Source organism: Chelon labrosus (assembly GCF_963514085.1).
Source record: "Chelon labrosus genome assembly, chromosome: 3".
Classification (NCBI taxonomy): Eukaryota; Metazoa; Chordata; class Actinopteri; order Mugiliformes; family Mugilidae; genus Chelon; species Chelon labrosus.
This window is the reverse complement of record NC_140339.1, coordinates 18,467,274-18,484,530: the sequence shown is the minus strand read 5'-3', so window position 1 is coordinate 18,484,530 and position 17,257 is coordinate 18,467,274. Positions and strand designations below refer to the sequence as shown.

General features: G+C 43.0%; 1 protein-coding gene across 1 annotated transcript in view; it reads left to right on the top strand.

The window, feature by feature from the left end:
- Positions 1-17,257, top strand: part of LOC311485598 (protein unc-13 homolog C-like) — a gene marked incomplete at its 5' end in the record, with an annotated part of 93,709 nt that overhangs the window by 23,233 nt on the left and 53,219 nt on the right. Inside the window, 6 exons of the mRNA XM_084541123.1 lie at positions 1,646-1,787; positions 4,091-4,260; positions 5,779-5,894; positions 6,107-6,270; positions 10,555-10,711; positions 11,186-11,254. Of these exons, the coding sequence (XP_084397249.1) occupies positions 1,646-1,787; positions 4,091-4,260; positions 5,779-5,894; positions 6,107-6,270; positions 10,555-10,711; positions 11,186-11,254 (818 nt within the window). The remainder of the gene's footprint in view (positions 1-1,645; positions 1,788-4,090; positions 4,261-5,778; positions 5,895-6,106; positions 6,271-10,554; positions 10,712-11,185; positions 11,255-17,257) is intronic.

Sequence of the window (17,257 nt, the reverse complement as noted above, 5' to 3'; positions counted from 1 at the left end):
GATTCATCGCGCCGCATTTGCTTTCACATCTGAATTGTTCCCGAGGTGGTCGTTAAAGACGTACAGGAGAGAAGTTCGAATTAAATACGAAGCTACTTTCTGCAGATGTTGTTGCTGTCTCACATCCCTCTTTCACTACAAGAGCCGCTTGATTCTTAACACTCCTGGGGCAAACGGGCCGTGGCTCCCCCGAACCTCTATATCCTGCCCACCGACTCTTGTCAGCGCTGAGCTGAAGGATATATATGTACCCTGAATTATTTAGATCATCACTTATGCATATTTAATGCAGCAGTGTCCTTTTTCCCTTTTATGGCGCTGTGAAATACTACTGTCTCTCCTTCTCCGCACCTCTGTTCCTGTCTGTGTGCAAGTAAGAGCTTTCTCTGCAGCCAGGACTTAGATCAGCATGGGCATATTGTGTGTGTGGGGGGGTCGTAGTCACAGCGAGCCTATCTCATAAAAGATGAACAACAGCTGTTGTCAAAGGAACTTAGAGCTGCATTGTTGTCTTTTCTGTTGCAAGAGAAGTTTGGCTTTACCAGTGTTTTTCTAATTGCTGTTTTCTTCACTATTTGCTGGGATTCAATGGCAAACGCTGTGAATAACACATTCGAATAAACACGTGGTTGACTTTTTAGCTCTGTTATTCCAACAACGGCTGGATTCGCTGAGACTCATTGGATGAATAATAATTACAGACCAGACATTTCATCTACCGCTGTCATTATGTCAGAAATAGTCCAATACTTTTGCTGCTTTGTGACTAAATCTGTACAAAACATGACATTTGCATGAGGTTTCAACTTAACTTAGTGCTAATTAATTCTAGTAAATGCATTTTGTGTGTCAGCAGCCCCAAGCGGGACATTGTAAATATTAAAGGGTACATTCTGCTATGCAGTTCATTGCAAATTAAATATATTTTATGTGCATGCATCACATAAGATTATCTTTTAGGAGCGGCTGCAGACAGAAAGGCTTCAAGTGTGTTATTTTAGTTAGACGAATCCAAGAGTAAGCGACAGCTGAGCTAAACTAATGAGAATCAGTCCGAACATTAGACCATCCCCTTTTCCATGAGTGGATCAAGTAGTTATTATAACAGACATGAACATGGGGTAACTTACCCACAGCTTGTCCAACATTTTCGTGTATTTTTGTTTTTCCCGTGATCCTGAATGGCACAGACAAACATACACAGCTGAACTGTCACTTGATAAAGAAATAATACAAAAAAATAAAAATAAGGTTTTGACATGGTTTAAAGTCGTTGAGTAGACCGTGTCAACGTACTGAGAGGACGGAGCTGCAGGTCTGAAAATAGCTTCAGCGTCCTGTATGGTCTGCAGTAAATGTATTCTGAGAGAAGAGACCGATGCGTGAGAAACATGCGGAGAGACAGACACTGCAGTATGTCCTAGCTGAATACAGCAAACCTTTGTTGCACAGCTTGTGAAATGGCCGGCTGAAAAAAAAAATACACACATAGGAGCACACTTGGCTGATGACACACCTGACCAGGACTTCCTCTTTGTGAAAAGTAGCACCTCTCTGAGGACTGAGTATATTACCTTGCAGCTCAGTAATACCGTAACTCCACTTTAATGCCCTTCTCTCTTCTCCGACTCTGTTTTTCCTCCAGTCATGAGTGCACAGGGCCTACAGGCCAAGGATAAAACCGGCTCCAGCGACCCTTACGTCACTGTCCAGGTGGGCAAAACCAAACGCAGGACGAAGACCATCTTCGGCAACCTCAACCCTGTTTGGGATGAGAAGTTCTACTTGTGAGTGCTGTCTATTAATTTCCCTTCTGTGTGACCGTATAATCCCCACTAAGATTACGAACCATCTGTTTAAGAGGATCTTAAGACATGAGTAATTAAGTCCCTTTTTATTACTAACTCTTGCTTAATAGCTCAGTTATGACATGTTACATGTTTTGGAGGTGGATACTGGCATCCATCAGGGTAAAATATAAATGTCTCAAACCTGTTGATTCAACAACAGAACAAATCATCTTGTGCTTTGCACCTTTAGTTGTATGTGATTTCTCATTTTTCTCCAGTTTCCTGATCAGGCTTTAACACAGACTATTCTCTTCCTTCAATGCTGGCCACTTCCTTCCATTAATTAACTACATAATTGTTTTCCTCACGGCTACAGACAACACTATACAAACCTATGCGTCCATTGCTAGGTTGTGCTGCTTATCTAAAAGGAAGTAGACTGTAATAAATAATTGAAACGCGGCTTCCAGGACATTGTCTTCTCTTTGTTTAGAGGCATGACAGAACTAAAAATAAGACGCGTGTGAGAATTGCAATTTTTTTCCTTTGGAGCTGCACGGGAGCTGGGAGTAACCCTGAACATGAGTGAAAAATGTTATTTGCCAGCAGTTCTTGGCAATTGTTTTGCTACACCACCAGCAATGAAATTGATAGGTTTCCTGCCTGAGGACAGTTCAAGTAGTAAAGAGCGTACGTATACAAAACTGACTCACTGGTTATTCACTTGCAGGTTTTAAAATTCAGCCTAGGCCTGTCTTTTAAAACAAATTTAAAAAAATACGTATAATTTGACCCAAGTCTGGCCCCAACCCACCAGGCTTTAAAAAGCCTTGGCATTGTAAATTTAATTTTGTGGCTTTTTTTCTTTTACTCATTCCATTTAACTGTAATCCTCTGTCCGTAGAAGGGGCTCTGGGGAGCAGCTATTGAAGGATCAGGGAGGGTTTGTCGTGTATTTTTCTTTTATGTTGAGGTATTTTCTTCTTGGAAATATTGTTCTTGAACCATTTAGTGTCTCTATTCTCTCTCAGAATGTATGGCTGCCATTTAATGCTGTCACAGTTATTAATGATACCCTGCGCTTGTGTACTACTGAGATGTCCTGAATGTTTGCGATGGCATCTCCTGAGCCAGTTACGGACGAGGCTCCACACCTGTAATGAGACTCCGGCGGTAGCCATAATGAAACTCTTTCCCATTACTACAGGGATGTAGATTAATAGAGTGATACATTACTGTGTGCTTGGCAGAGAGCTAAGTCCTGGACAAACGCTGTAGTATCATCAGCAGCGGTGGCAGCCAGTGCTTTCACCGGAAAGGGATTAGTTAAAAAAATACTGCAGATACAGTTTCTCTGGCTGTCAAACCCGAGATGTCACTAGGTCAAAATGTAATCTGTCGGTTCTAATTCCAGAGACAAACAGTACGACCCCATCTGGAGTGCTTTGCCCCCTCTGTTCTACTGTATTTAGCGGTGTAATCATTGCGAAACAACTGCCAGCTGCACATATACAAGGAGCACCAAAGAGCAGTTAAAATTTCTAAATAATAAGTAATCCTCGCAGTGAATTCTATGCAGATACTCTTGTCGTTGGAGCGTGCATCAGGAGAAAGTCAAAATTCACAATAAAGGTCATGCAGTGTCCGTGGGTGATTCCTCCTGCCGGGCGACGAGTCCTTTTCCACAAACACACAAGTCATGCACACTCACTCATGCCTAACTATGTGCGCATAAAAACTCACATTTAAATCCAGAAGAGAGATGCTCTCCGTATATTAGTTGGAAAAGGGTGATGTGATAAGGTATTTGAACATATATTTACACTCACCTACCGTTCATTAGGTACAGTAACGACAACAAACGCATTCTAATATGACGGTCCTGCGCTAAATCCTAACTTCATGAAGGTTTTGGTATTCAGCATTTGTTTACATTAACTGAGAGAGCTGTTGATTTGACAGTGTTTTCATTTTGAAGACTGTTTTGTAGTCCTTTAATTCAATCCAGTTTGACAGCATCACAAACAGCATCCTCCAAAATGATCAACATGTTTCAACATAAGGGTAAACTGAACATTATAATAGTCATGTAGGCGTGTTTAGTGTTCTATTAGATTAATTCGGTGAGTGTATGCTTCAACTGTGCATTTGACTGCCATTCCGCTCTGCTGAATACAGCAACCTGATGAGCTGTCACTGAATATGCTCCTGCTCCTGCTGCTGCTGCTGCTGCTGCTGCTGTTGGTGTTTATGCGGATGTGATTGTTTTGACCTGGCATAATTATCTTCCATCTCCACAGCGAATGTCACAACGCTACAGACCGCATCAAGGTGCGCGTGTGGGATGAGGATGACGACATCAAATCACGGGTGAAGCAACATTTCAAGCGCGAGTCGGATGATTTCCTGGGCCAGACCATCATCGAGGTTCGCACTCTCAGTGGGGAGATGGATGTTTGGTACAATCTAGGTACGTTTGGCTACGGTGGCTGGTATTATCCTCATAAAAGGTATTACTTCATGTCATATAATGAGTTGCACAAGTGACTCAAGAAACAATAAAGACTCAAGACAACAGCTTTACCTTAAAACATGTAAAAAGGCAATAAAGTCGGTATACCAGCAATTACGAATTAAATGGCTGCATTAAATTTGTAATTGTTGATTCATTTGTTGAGTATTTTCAGTGAATTATCAATGAAAACACTGTATTCTCTTCAGTTTCATTGGTTTGTCTGAAGTGTTTACTTTCATGTGTAATAAAAGCGTGAGAACATGATGGAAAATTATCTTTTATAATGCAAAGATTAAGAACTGATTGGTTAATTCATTGGTATGGACATACTGCAAAGGTATAATGCGTTTGCTGTAGTTTTCACGCTATAAACATAATACAGGCTCATTTAACTTCCTTTTCAACCCTTTAACCACACATGAGGGTAAATGCTGACATACGGTGCGGTCCAGTTGGGGTCATTATTTCTGTCCGTGTATGAGAGGCCGTCTTTCACTGTCTCCGTTCTGACACATCACTGGTTTCACCGTTCTCAACGAGGCTGAATGGCAGCATAATGGGAGCACCCACTTCTGCTGAAGTATCACGACCGGCGGGTGCTGCCTTTGTTTGCCTCTCCAGCTAAAAGGAAGCAATTTGCGGTAATAGTGACCCCTGCCCGCCGCCGCTGCTCCGTGCCTTTTTTAAATGTCCACAATGAATGTTTAAACAGGCCTTTGCTGTTGTGGGCGTCCACCCCCCTCCAGATGCTCTCCTCTCTAAGCCTCTTCAACTCCTCTTCAGTCTGAGGTTTTTTTTGCGTTCCCAGCTCCGGTCTCTGTCGCTTTGTCACGTTATTATTTTTCACTTGTCAGTCTCTTGACCAACTGACTGTAGAGGAAAATACCACTCATTTGACACCGAAGAGATGAATGGTGTATGAAAGCACAGAGGCGAGCCATTTGCTATTTGTAAGGAACCCCCGCAGCTGCGTAGTCATTAGCTCTCCGACTTGCCTGTGTGTACTCCTGCATCTGTGTGTGTTTTGCTTTCTGTGTGTTGATATTCACATGCAGGTAATTAACCCCATTTCCCAAAAATATTTTTTCTTGTACACTAGCTGCGTGCTTAGAAGTCACAATCTACATTACATGAAGTCATATGATTAATGTCTATTGTCATTCATGTGTTTCAGTCAATGGTGTCTTTCATTTGTCCTCTTTTATATGTCTCGTTTTTATAGTGTGGTCAAGGACACATTTCTAAAGAGTGGACAATAGTGTGGTTTATTGGGTTTTGCATCCTGTTGATGACAGGGGTCAAATCTTGTGTACTTGACCCTTTTTTTCTTTTTATACCAAATGCAATAAAACTGGTTAAAATATTTGAATGTCAAACCACGGTTTAGAAAGCTGTGCACAGAAAGGAGATCTAACTGGACCACACTAGATCATTTCAAGTTGTTATCTAATCCAGCTTGGTTGTGTGTTACAGATAAAAGGACTGACAAATCTGCAGTTTCTGGTGCCATCAGACTCAAGATCAGCGTGGAGATGAAAGGGGAGGAGAACGTGGTTCCTCCTCATGGCCAGTACACCTGTTTACATGAGGTGACCATCATAATGTGATTCACTGTTAGCAAATTTAGTTCTCGCTCCACTCTAGTCACCCTACTTGGGGTTTGCAAAGACAGCTACAGTTGTGATAAAGATCTTCATCAGCTGGCATACACCACTCAAAGAAACATGTCTTTTAAAACTGTCCTGACACTGCACTCCATCACTATAACCTGCTCCCGTCTTATCTCCCGTACCACTCACAGAACCTGTTCCACTACCTGACCGAGGTGAAGAGCGGCGGGGTGGTGAAGATCCCGAAGGTGAAAGGGGACGAGGCGTGGAAGGTCTACTTTGACGACGTGTCGCAGGAGATAGTGGATGAGTTCGCCATGAGATACGGAGTAGAGTCTATCTATCAGGCCATGACGTTAGTACCACCCTGATCTATGGCCTTTTACCTCGCCAATCTGTCAATGTCTCATCCTGCAGAGTGGAGGAGAGAAGGAGAGGAGGGAAGGAGAGCAGAAGGAGAAGGGGAGTAGTAAAGATGTCTCCTCAGCAGAATCCGAGCTTTGGAGGACTATCAAGCTCCCAAGTTTGATTGATTTACTGTTGTTCTCCTGAAAAAAACAAAGAATATAAAACTCTTAAGCCGCTTTAGTCACATTGATCATGGACGTGCACAAAACAACCTTGTTCCCTTCTCTCACTGCGTCTCCGATCCTCAGTGACCCTCTCCATCCATAAATGTCTATAGCTTTGTTTCCCTCACGCCCAGGCTCAAGCAAATATTAAATATCAATCGAGGCCATTCTACACTGTGCAGTGTTGGAGTGCTAATAGTTACCACTGCAGAAACATTTCAGTCCACTGGTGACTGCTGAGCTTCATTTTTTGTCTTTACTCAGCAGACAGCAAGGGCCAAACGTACAAGATCCCATGAGCCACACTCTAGACTGAGGGAGTGTTTGCCATATAAAATACTATAGTTTTTATCTAGTTTGCCCAAATAGATTTCCCCCGGCTCTAAAAGATGCTCAGCTGGTCCTGAACTTCTGCAAATGTTCTCCTCAAATCACTGAAAAAAAAATCACCTATATCGGGAGACGTCGTGCAGTTAGGGTTAATTCTCTTTTCTTGATTGTATATAGATGAAAATGACACATCATACATTCTGCCATACACATATATTATATATAAATAATTCCCTGCCATTAACCCTCCCATGTTCTATTTCTGCAAACTATGGGATTTGATACAAATTAAGCTTAATTATTTGATTCATTTGATTAGTTATTTTGGCTCAAAATTGACTTTGACCATTAGAAATAATGGTAATAACATAAATATTAGATTTGTGTGAAATAATCGGCTACAGGCCTTTATGTTACCAATATGTTAGCTCTTGTTCACTGCTCGGTAATGGCAGCAATGATGACTATTGTATTGCATTAATTCAGTTAGTAATAATGACTCACTGAGTGTCTCTGGAGCATGATCACGGTGTGATTTCAGTCACAGCTGCTGTTTGAAAACCTCAAATCATCACCAAACTGCCCCTTTTTAAGCTCTCTACGCCCCCCCACCGAAGAATGTACTCGCTGGGCAGTCCCAGCAGCTGACTATGTAATTAGCTGCTGCCTAAGTAAATCGGATGCTGATTACACACAGATTGTGTTGGCAAATTGAACGGAAGGCCTGGCGCACGTTTGTGCCTTTGTGTTTGAAAACCCTGGGTATGCGCATTTCTGAGATTTTATAAATGACGTAGAAACTGGGAGTATTCTTGCGATGCATATTCTTAAACGTGTGGCAAAAAGAGAGAAGAAACGTTCCTTCAACAAGTCGTGTTTTTTTTTTTTTTTACAACTGGGCCCCATGTTGTCCCGCTGGATGTAGAATCCTTCAACATCCCAAACATGCCGGATTAACAGACACGTCCCATCCACATGCGACGTGTCCCTCCTGCAACAACACGTCAGATGTAGCATAAACGTTGATCCTCGATGATTGATCCTTTTGGTGCTGCAGGCTGTTGTGGAGTTGCTACGTTTTTGTTTCACTGTGACAGTACATTCCAGCGTATGAGTGATTGCCTGGTTTTTTAAGTGCAGAGAAGTGAAGCCGTAAGTGGCCTTATTACCAGCTCTATCAGGTAGAGTTAATGCTTCACGCTTGAACCTTGTTTAAGCTCGGCATTTCTCATATCAGCGCTTATTATGCTTCATCAGGAATTTATGAAAGGCCCTTCCTTTCCGTTTTCTTCATCATAGAGCCTTGACTCCCAGTCACTCCTGACATGATGGCTGCATAAATCACCGCAGCAGCAGCGAAGAAGCACTCTCCCTCCCGTGCCCCAACACACCCCTCCCTCGCGTTCGTTTTTCTTCATCTCACTTTATCACCGCTCCCTAACCCCCTCACCTCCCACCTCCTTGTTTCTCTTCTCCATTTCTCATCATCGTTTTCTCATTTCTCCCAGCTCTCTGAAACTGTATAATGGTACGTGAGTGCGTGTGCTTCTCATATGCTGGTGAAAAAACCAGCTGGGTAACACTTGGGGAAGCGGTGTCTTCCTTCTTGAAAATGGGCTCAGGAGATGCAGCTCTAAAAGCACAATGGGAATGTAGCGGATGCCATCATCACTCTCTTTGCATCGTTCTCTTTGCTCGCATAACCCCAAGTGCTCCTGGGTAATTTGGAGGCTGAAAGCAGAGTAATTAAATAGGCCTTGCAATGAGAACAAGTTTTGTGTTTTGTGCGTGTGCATGCGCGTGTTTGTGTGTGTCAGGAGGGGGAGTAAATCTGCAATCGTTACTCCACATAACTCTCAGAAGCAATGACTCACTGAGCAAGATGTTCCGAGCATAAAAATGTCTGCGTCCAGCTCCAAGCTCAGCATCCAGCTTTGCACCACTTGCGGTCCTGCGAAACCAAATTACCGCATAATGGAGAAAATGCGAATACTATTTTATATTGCCGAATTTATATCGATGTGGACGGATATCATATGGTAATGCAGGCTTAAACCGTCCAAAGGTGCAGCCTTAGTAGCTCGTTAGGTGCACCCAGCAACCGCTCTGGCGTTCTGAGGTTCATGTAACAGCAGAAGGGAGCAATCTTTTTTTTTTTTCATAGATAAGAAGAATACGCATTTGAACATGCTATGTATTGCGATGCTATTTATAGAGCTTAGCCTACTTTCTTGTGTTAAGCTCTCAAGCGTCTGTACTCTAAACCAGTGTGTCCAATGCATCCACATGTTCGGTTACTATGGGTCACGCCAGAGGCCGACAAGGAAGCCCAGGTGTGCTGTATGTACATGGAGATTATTGCACATAAGACTTCTGCATGTAGTGTGATCTCTAGAATAACAATGTGCAATGCATCTTACCGTTCGTATCAGTGTGAATGGAGATGTTTGCCAGTCTTGATGTTCACTGTAAACACCTCAGAATTATGATGTAGGAGGCATTCCACGTGGCTTGAGAATCAGCAGGACGGAGTGTTAAAAGGAGCATATGGTCTCCACTCGGGCAGAGATCCCTGCTCACACCAGGCTCCGGCGCTTAATTACCGCTGGGTAGCTCTGTTGCGGATGTGTGCTGCGAAAGATCACTCAAAGAAGTGTCAACGCACGTGCCGCTCTCCCTCCGTGAGTAGTCTAAAAGTCACGGAGTTAAAAAGGCGCTGGAGACCGGAGAAAAGGAAGAAAGATGTACTGTATTTAGACACATTTAGACATCAAGTTTGCCACGGTAAACGACCCCTGCTTCAGTCTCTCCCCTGTGGGGAAAGGTAACTTGTGTAATTTTAAAACACTGTGTAGTACTGACTGGGATCTAGCTTGTGTGCCGCTGATAAATGCGAGTTCACCTTAATGAAAAAAAAAAAAACACTTAATTTGTCTCCGTGGTTTCTGCTGCAGAAGGAAAATAGTACGTTTTATGGTCCTCAGTAAAATTTGCATTTTTAACTTGTGCTCCCAGTCGATGTGATAACAGCTCAGCCCCCACTGAATCCCTTGATTTACTATCAGTTATTATTCTTATTTGCTCCATATATTACTTTGCAGCCCTATGCTGTTGAGTAGATAGGTTTATTCATGGCATAATTTCTCTGCCAACAATTTTTACCAGATGAATAGGGCAGTGAGAGCTACTTGTGCTCTTCCAGCATAAGTAATAGTTTGGAACATTAATGTTTTCTCTTGATCAGGCAGAAGGTAAATAAAGTAACACTGTACAGCTGTATGTCTGCTCATTTTTTATTGTTGTTAACGTAATGAACAGAAGCAGCAGGGTAGGGGATATTTTTTAGCTATATATCGTCATCGTCTTCTCCCTCTTATCCGGGTCCGGGTCGTGGGGGCAGCAGCTTCAGCAGGGAAGCCCAGACAGCCCTCTCCCCAGCCACTTCAGCCAGCTCCTCCGGAGGAACCCCCAGTTCCATATTTTAGCTATATATATTTCAGTATATGTTTTTCTTCACTCTGCAGCTATGAAGGTACATTTTCAGTACTGCGTAGCTTGTGAATTCTGAGATATGTTCTTGTTCCTATTTCTGGCATTCTTGATTGGATGTGGGGTCTCAAATTGTCTGTACTTCTTTACATCATTGTATTTCGTCCCTTGTCTGACAAATTATGTCTAATTCCCTTGTTCTCTGAGCCAATTGTTGTAGGATAATGGCTGTTTATTCTCCTCTGCAGGCATTTCTCTTGTTTGTCCGCCAAATACATGTGCCCCGGAGTGCCAGCAGTGATGAGCAACCTGCTTGCTAATATCAATGCCTACTTTGCCCACACCACCACCACCACCACAACCACTGCCTCCGCTTCCGACCGATTTGCAGCCTCCAACTTTGGGGTAAGTGCGCCCACTATTCACTTCTTGTCTCAGATCTACAATCTATTACAGCAGTGATATATAGTCAAATAAACGTGTGAGATATCTGTGCTCTCCAGTTAGACTCGAGTAACATCTTTCCTGTTTTTTTTTTTTACAATCTGATATTGAACCACTTACATCATGCTTTATGTAAGACTTCTCTTTATCTACAGCAGCAGGTAGTGCACTCAAATGGAACATCTTTTAGGAATCTTCTAGTGCTTTCCATTTAAACTTTTAATAAGCTAATGTTGTAAGGCATCAACTAATATTTTTCGGCAGAAGGCCGAGTCTGGCAATACAGCTGAACCACTAAATTTTGTTCCAGGAAGTAAAAATGAATCACTGCAGGCAAAGAAATTCTAAAGGCCACGCAGAGTTATAAATTTATGGGCGCAGTACTTTGGGTGTGGTGACGCTCTGAGCTGAAATATACATTTCTGATTCTGATAGAGGGAGAAGTTTGTCAAACTGCTGGACCAGCTGCACAACTCGCTGAGGATCGACCTCTCTAAATATCGGGTATGTGTGAAATTTTTACGTGTGGTGTGAAATCATGTTTATGTCTGTCTCTGTAGCGCCCGTTTCCACAGAATAAGGGTCGTCTCTATAGTCTGGTGTGAAGGCAAAACTGATATTCACAGATTTTGTAGACATACGTTTTTAGTGGACATTAAGATGTCTCTCTTTTCATGCTCTGCAAGGACAGATCTCTTTTTTGTGTGAAAATGCTTATGGCCATTTAGTTAAAACTGACTTTTAACAGCTTACTCCAGATGTAACTTCTTTGGCAGTATATTTTTAATAGGGGCATATATTACCTGCCACCTGGATTATCAGATACAGGTCTCGAGGTAAAGTCAGGTCTGTGTATGGTATGCTGTCTACTTACTGCTATATCTGGCGTAGAGAAGCAATACAGTTAACACTGTAAAAATGCCATATGTGCGTGCGTCTCTCTGACTTCAAAAAATACGATTCTCTTCTTCCCTGGACTCAGCTCCGTCAGTACATTTGAAACACACGGTGGACGTTAATGCCAGGTGAAAAGGTGTTTTACTCAATATCAGGATTAAGATCCGGTAAAATGTCACTGTGGATGTGCCATGCCAAGGATGGCACTTGATAATGTCACATGATGTTCCTATATTATTATCAGCATTAAAAGAACACTTTGTGGTCTTAAGCTGCGATGATGAAAGAAGTGTGGAGCCTAGACACATAGTGTATATGCATTGCATCATTGGCATCAGTGCTTTTTAACAGAAACAGCAATAACTATATCAAATTTCATTTACTTGAATGATGAATGACCAAAGGTTTTTTTGCAGTTTACTGCAGACTGTAGCCAATGGTGCAGCCAGGCACATAAATGTCAATAATCAGCCCACAACACCATGGGGCCTTTCTGCATCTCAAGAAATAGTGTTCCTCACAGTTCAATAAATAGACCCTGTAGTGAGGGTGAGTATATCTCAGGCAACGGTGCTTTCATTGACATCTTGTAAACACCTGTTCAGGGCACTATGTACTCCACATCTCCGTATTTAACAACTACACCCCAGGGTGGGTGCATTATTAACGACTAGCAATGTTTTCCCCTTGCAACACATGATTATATGTCTTGAGAGATTTTTTGATAGTTCATCTGCAGAGTCAGAAACCTCATTACTTACATAAAACAAGCGATGTACACACTAAAGAGAAGAAGAACAAGCTTAATGGCAAGGTCCTATACATACTATCATAATATCCAACATCTAGTGTACTGGTGGTCAAAGCTAAGATTTGCAGAATGTCATCAAATCAAATCAGGCTTTATTGTCTTTTTGACAGAATTAACAGTTCTGAGATCTGTGCAGACTTAGCAAAATAGGTAAAAGACTCAGTTCAAATAAGACTCAGTTACACTACTAAAAGACTTAAGTTAAAATAAGTAGATTGCCAAGTGTTGACCCTTCCTGGGTCAGATCAGCAGTTCCACAGTCTAACAGCTTTTTGGAGAGAACGTTTGAGTAGTCTGTTAGTCCTACTTTTGATGTTCCGGTACCGTTTACCCCTATGACAGCACTACAAAGAGTTTATTGAGAGGGTGATATTCCGTGCTCCGTTCTTGCACTGGCTCTGGAAGAGTTCTTGAACAGGAGGCATTGAGACGAGGATCACTCTCTCCGCTCCCCTCACTACCCTCTGTAGGGTCTTCTTGTCTGCCACTGCTGAGCTGGAGTACCATGAGGATATACAGTAATGCAGTATACTGTGTGTTTTTTCCTAGCTGTACAAACTAAGTGCAATGAAATAGCACAGTAACAAATTGTTCTGAGTGTTTTATTGATTACGCGTTAGAGAGATGTTGACTCAAATCTATGGTATAGTCATTTTTGAGGGTATAGTGAGTGCCAATGTTGAATTGGTCTCCTCTCAAGAAATGTGATAATGTAACATTTTGTCCACCACATGCTTGGAAATATCGTTTCTCAAGAAGAACGGTGACATTTCATCATCCAGTGGAGTCGGTTGGGCATATTTGTTGTCAGATGACATTTGTTCACACATCATGTCCGTTTGTTCGGTGTTACAGAATGATGGCCATCAGGCAGCATTGCTGTGCGAGTCTGACTGTAGTGTGTTACACAATATACTGTGTTACTGTTATCATTATTATTTGCTATATGTTACCTATGTCCACACACATGTCCGGCACCCGTGTTTGTTGCTGGGATCATAAGGTCACTGGTTCAGACCTCACCCTCTACGGCTGAGGTGCCTTGAGCAAATTCCCCCACACTGCTCCCCCGCATGCATGGCTGCCCCCTGCTCTGAGTGTGCTCATTACTGTGTGTACAAATGAGTGAGTTAAAAGCACAGGACAAATTTGAGCTGTCTGCCAAGGCATCCCCCGCACACCTCAGCTCCACTCACGCTCAACCTGAATTAGAAGGGAGTTAGATGTGATGGCTGGAGCCATCACCCCGAGCTTAAAAGATCCTGTGATCTAAAACTTGTGCTAATCACTACTTTCTGACAGTGAATCACACCCCTTCCAGTCACGACGCAGAAACACGGCCTAACTTGTTCTGGATTTCATAAAATTGGGAGTCATGTTTTGCGTAAAATGAAATAAACCTAAAAAGCTTATTAAAATGAAATAAAAATATCAAACATTTTAAATGACTATGTGACACATTTTTGGATCATTTTCACTTCATCACACCTTCTTATTGATTTACCTTGCCAGTGGAGAAAACAGCCTACCCACACTCAAATGATATGATAATAGTTTCCAAATAATTATCTGACAAACCAAGAAACGGCAAAATGAATAACCTGAACCCCGGAAATTAATAGAGATCTGCCAGGTCTCAGGCAAATTGAAATCCTGACATACAGCACATAATCTTCCAGAACAATCCCAGGAGAGCTAATCCTGTTAGACACCACACACTCACTCACACACACACACACCCATCTCCCTGATCCGCGTCCTTCATATACATTGAGGTTCACATCCAGATACATAATGCAAATAAGCACCTGTCTTCTCTCTCTTCACTCATTTTCAGTACTTCCCCTCTCTCCTTACGCTCTTTCTCCCTAATGCTCAATCCAGTGCATGCCCGCCCAAATGTGCAAACATCCACACTGCTTCACACTTCTGCCCAGCTGGTGGCATGACTCTGTGAACCGTAGCTGAAAGGTGACCCACTCACTTTTAATTTGACACAAAAGGCACCGTGTGGCTGAACTGTTGTTCTTTGCCACAACACTCTGTGTGAAGTCACATGTGATTACAGAGACACACCCTGAAAGCAGCACACGCTGCTGTGTGCCTTTGAAGGGAAAAATAGGAGGGATGAGAGAGAGCAAGTCGAGAGTAAGAGAGACAGAGAATGAAGTTGCAAATAGTGGATGGGGATGAAGAGGATTGGGGGGGACAAGCAAAGGTTGGAGGAGAAAAACATTTAAACAAGGGGGAGAGAGTTGGAAAGGAAAGAAATGAGGAGGAGAAATAGATGATGAAGACTGAAAGGCGGGGGGGGGGGGGGGGGGGGAGCAAAGGAAAAGGAGAGAGAGGGTTAAGTGGAGGAGAGATTGCCTCCTTTATTTCAGATGGCCTGGCTGTCTGGCAATGACATGTTCACCGAGAGAAGTCATAGAACATCACATTGGCTTCACCTGCCAGCACTGCCCTGCTGCTCTCTTGTCAAACCTGCCACAGACCGCTGGTTCATGCACACATCCACGCCCAGTTCTCTCTCTCTCTCTCCCTCTCTCCATTTCTCTCTCATTCTCTCACTATCTGAAGCCACCCAGAGCTCGCCTGCCACCATCGGACAGTAATACGATTCAGATCTGGCTGCTCCGCCCGCTCACCGTATGGATTTCCCTATAATGACATTCTGAGGGATATTGAGTTTGCTTTTGTAAAACAGAGGGCTTGAATCAGCAGAGAGGGAGCCGGCTGCATCTGCCACTCTGCATTTTGCTTCATATGCGTTTCTTCCCTTTCAACTTTATTCCAACAGCCAAGATACACGATGACACCTTGTATAGTCAGTCGGTCCCAGCTGGGATTTGCAGGTTTCTCCGGGTCGAACATAAAGTCTCGCTATTCAGAGCAGGCTGCGAGGGATTTGGGCCCTTGGCTCAGTTTGGGCAGTTTGATATAAAGTGATGTTTGTTCTGTAAGCACCTCTGGGAGTTGCATGCTATTCTCTTAAAATAGTACTCTGGGCAGTCTAAACAGTGGGACAAAACGGTTGCCTAATGCAAACAGCTGGTGTGTTGATTTGTGTGCTACTTCCTGCTCTCTGGTTACAGTTCCTTACTGTACTTGTAGCTTCGTACAGAAGGATTATGTCATATTTTCTAATACTTACCTGTTACTGGAGCTAATAAAGCACCACAAATTATACTTGTGGAATAATATCAACAAGGTTGGGCTGATGCACTGACAAGATTTCCAGACAAACATTGCCCACAGTCTGCTGCAGAAGCCTTTATCCACCTTCTGTCATCCTCGCGTGGCGTACAATATATTTCTTTCTAGCTTGTGGAGGAAGAAAATGTTTGGAGAACAAAAGCTACATTCAAATGGTTGCAAGTACTTGGGGTAAACCTGTTCTTTGAAGAGCAAAACCTACATAATCCAGAGCTATCCCTTTGAAATGTATGACAGACAGCGGGAAAATCCAAGCAGAGGAGACGAGCTAGTATCACCTCTCACACAGTGCAGGAGATAAGAAACCCCTCTGTGCCAACTGTGGGGGGAGGTGGGGGTGGAAAGAAATCTTAGAAGTTGCCGAGAGGGCGCAGAACTTACGAATGTGTGAAAGTCTGCTTCTGAAGTAACAAGAAGGAAGCTTTAATATTCATTGTTTATAAGCATAGATGTATCATGCACGCTTGGCTTAGGAGAGTTCTCTGCCCGTCCATCCATTTTACAATGCTCATCCAGAGTAAGCTGTGCTGGCAGGAGGCTTAGCAAGTTAGTCCACATGTCCCTTTTGCCCAACAACATTACAGCTCGTCCTGGGGATTCCACGGCTTTCCCCCGTCAGATGAGATAAATCTGATCTAACCAGCGTGCTCTGGGTCTACTTCGGGGTCTTCTATCATCTGGACATGCCCTGAAAATTTCCAAGGCTCGGCCCTTCTACGACATTTGAATTCGGCGTAGTATGCCAGACATAAACATAAATGTCTGGTTTAAATGACAAAACTAGTAGATCATAAAAGATTCCCTGTAAAATGTGTTATCGACTAGGTGAGCAAATTATATCATACGACAACGCACATACAGATCTGCAGACACATAACACACGCCTTGGCTCAGGGTGGTCTGAGCGCAGGTGACCCGTGCAGATTTCCTGTGTCAGTAGGTGGTCCAGCGCCCGTCGGTGCATGACTGCTTTTGATCTCTTTTTCCACGCGATTACCTGCGCCCGCTCCACCTGTTGCCTGGTGTTTGAGCAGCAACTTTTCAGCCACCGATTCTTTAATCTGCACAGGTCAAAATAAGCAGCTAAAGCACTCATCCACTTTGGTTGCTATTTTTTACCCAGCCTCTACGCTGAAAGACACACATTACGAACACAGCCAAAGACTTACATAGAGTAATATCCATACACTGTAACTACTGTACTACTGTACACACCGATGTCAATTTTAAAATTCACAGTTGTAAAAGAGTGCTGAAGTTGGACTTGGTGTGCTTGCACTGTTTTTCTTTTTTTTTTTCATAAAGAATTATGCTGACCTTCATTTTGTCGATAAGCAGCTTTACAGTTTCGCACTCAGTGTAGGCACTGACCCAACATAACGTTCGATGTAGCCCAGAACAAAGGCAAAGAACCAAAAGCTCATCAGCATCACTCACCCCTCGTCTCATCTCATAATGGACTTTCTGTCATCTTTGCAAGGCAGGTCTGTTGTTGTCTCTGCTTTTGGCTCATGCAGGGATGCTTTGCTTTTTCAGTGCGCTCATCTGCGTGTGGGCAACAGATATTTTTTTTTCTTTGTTTA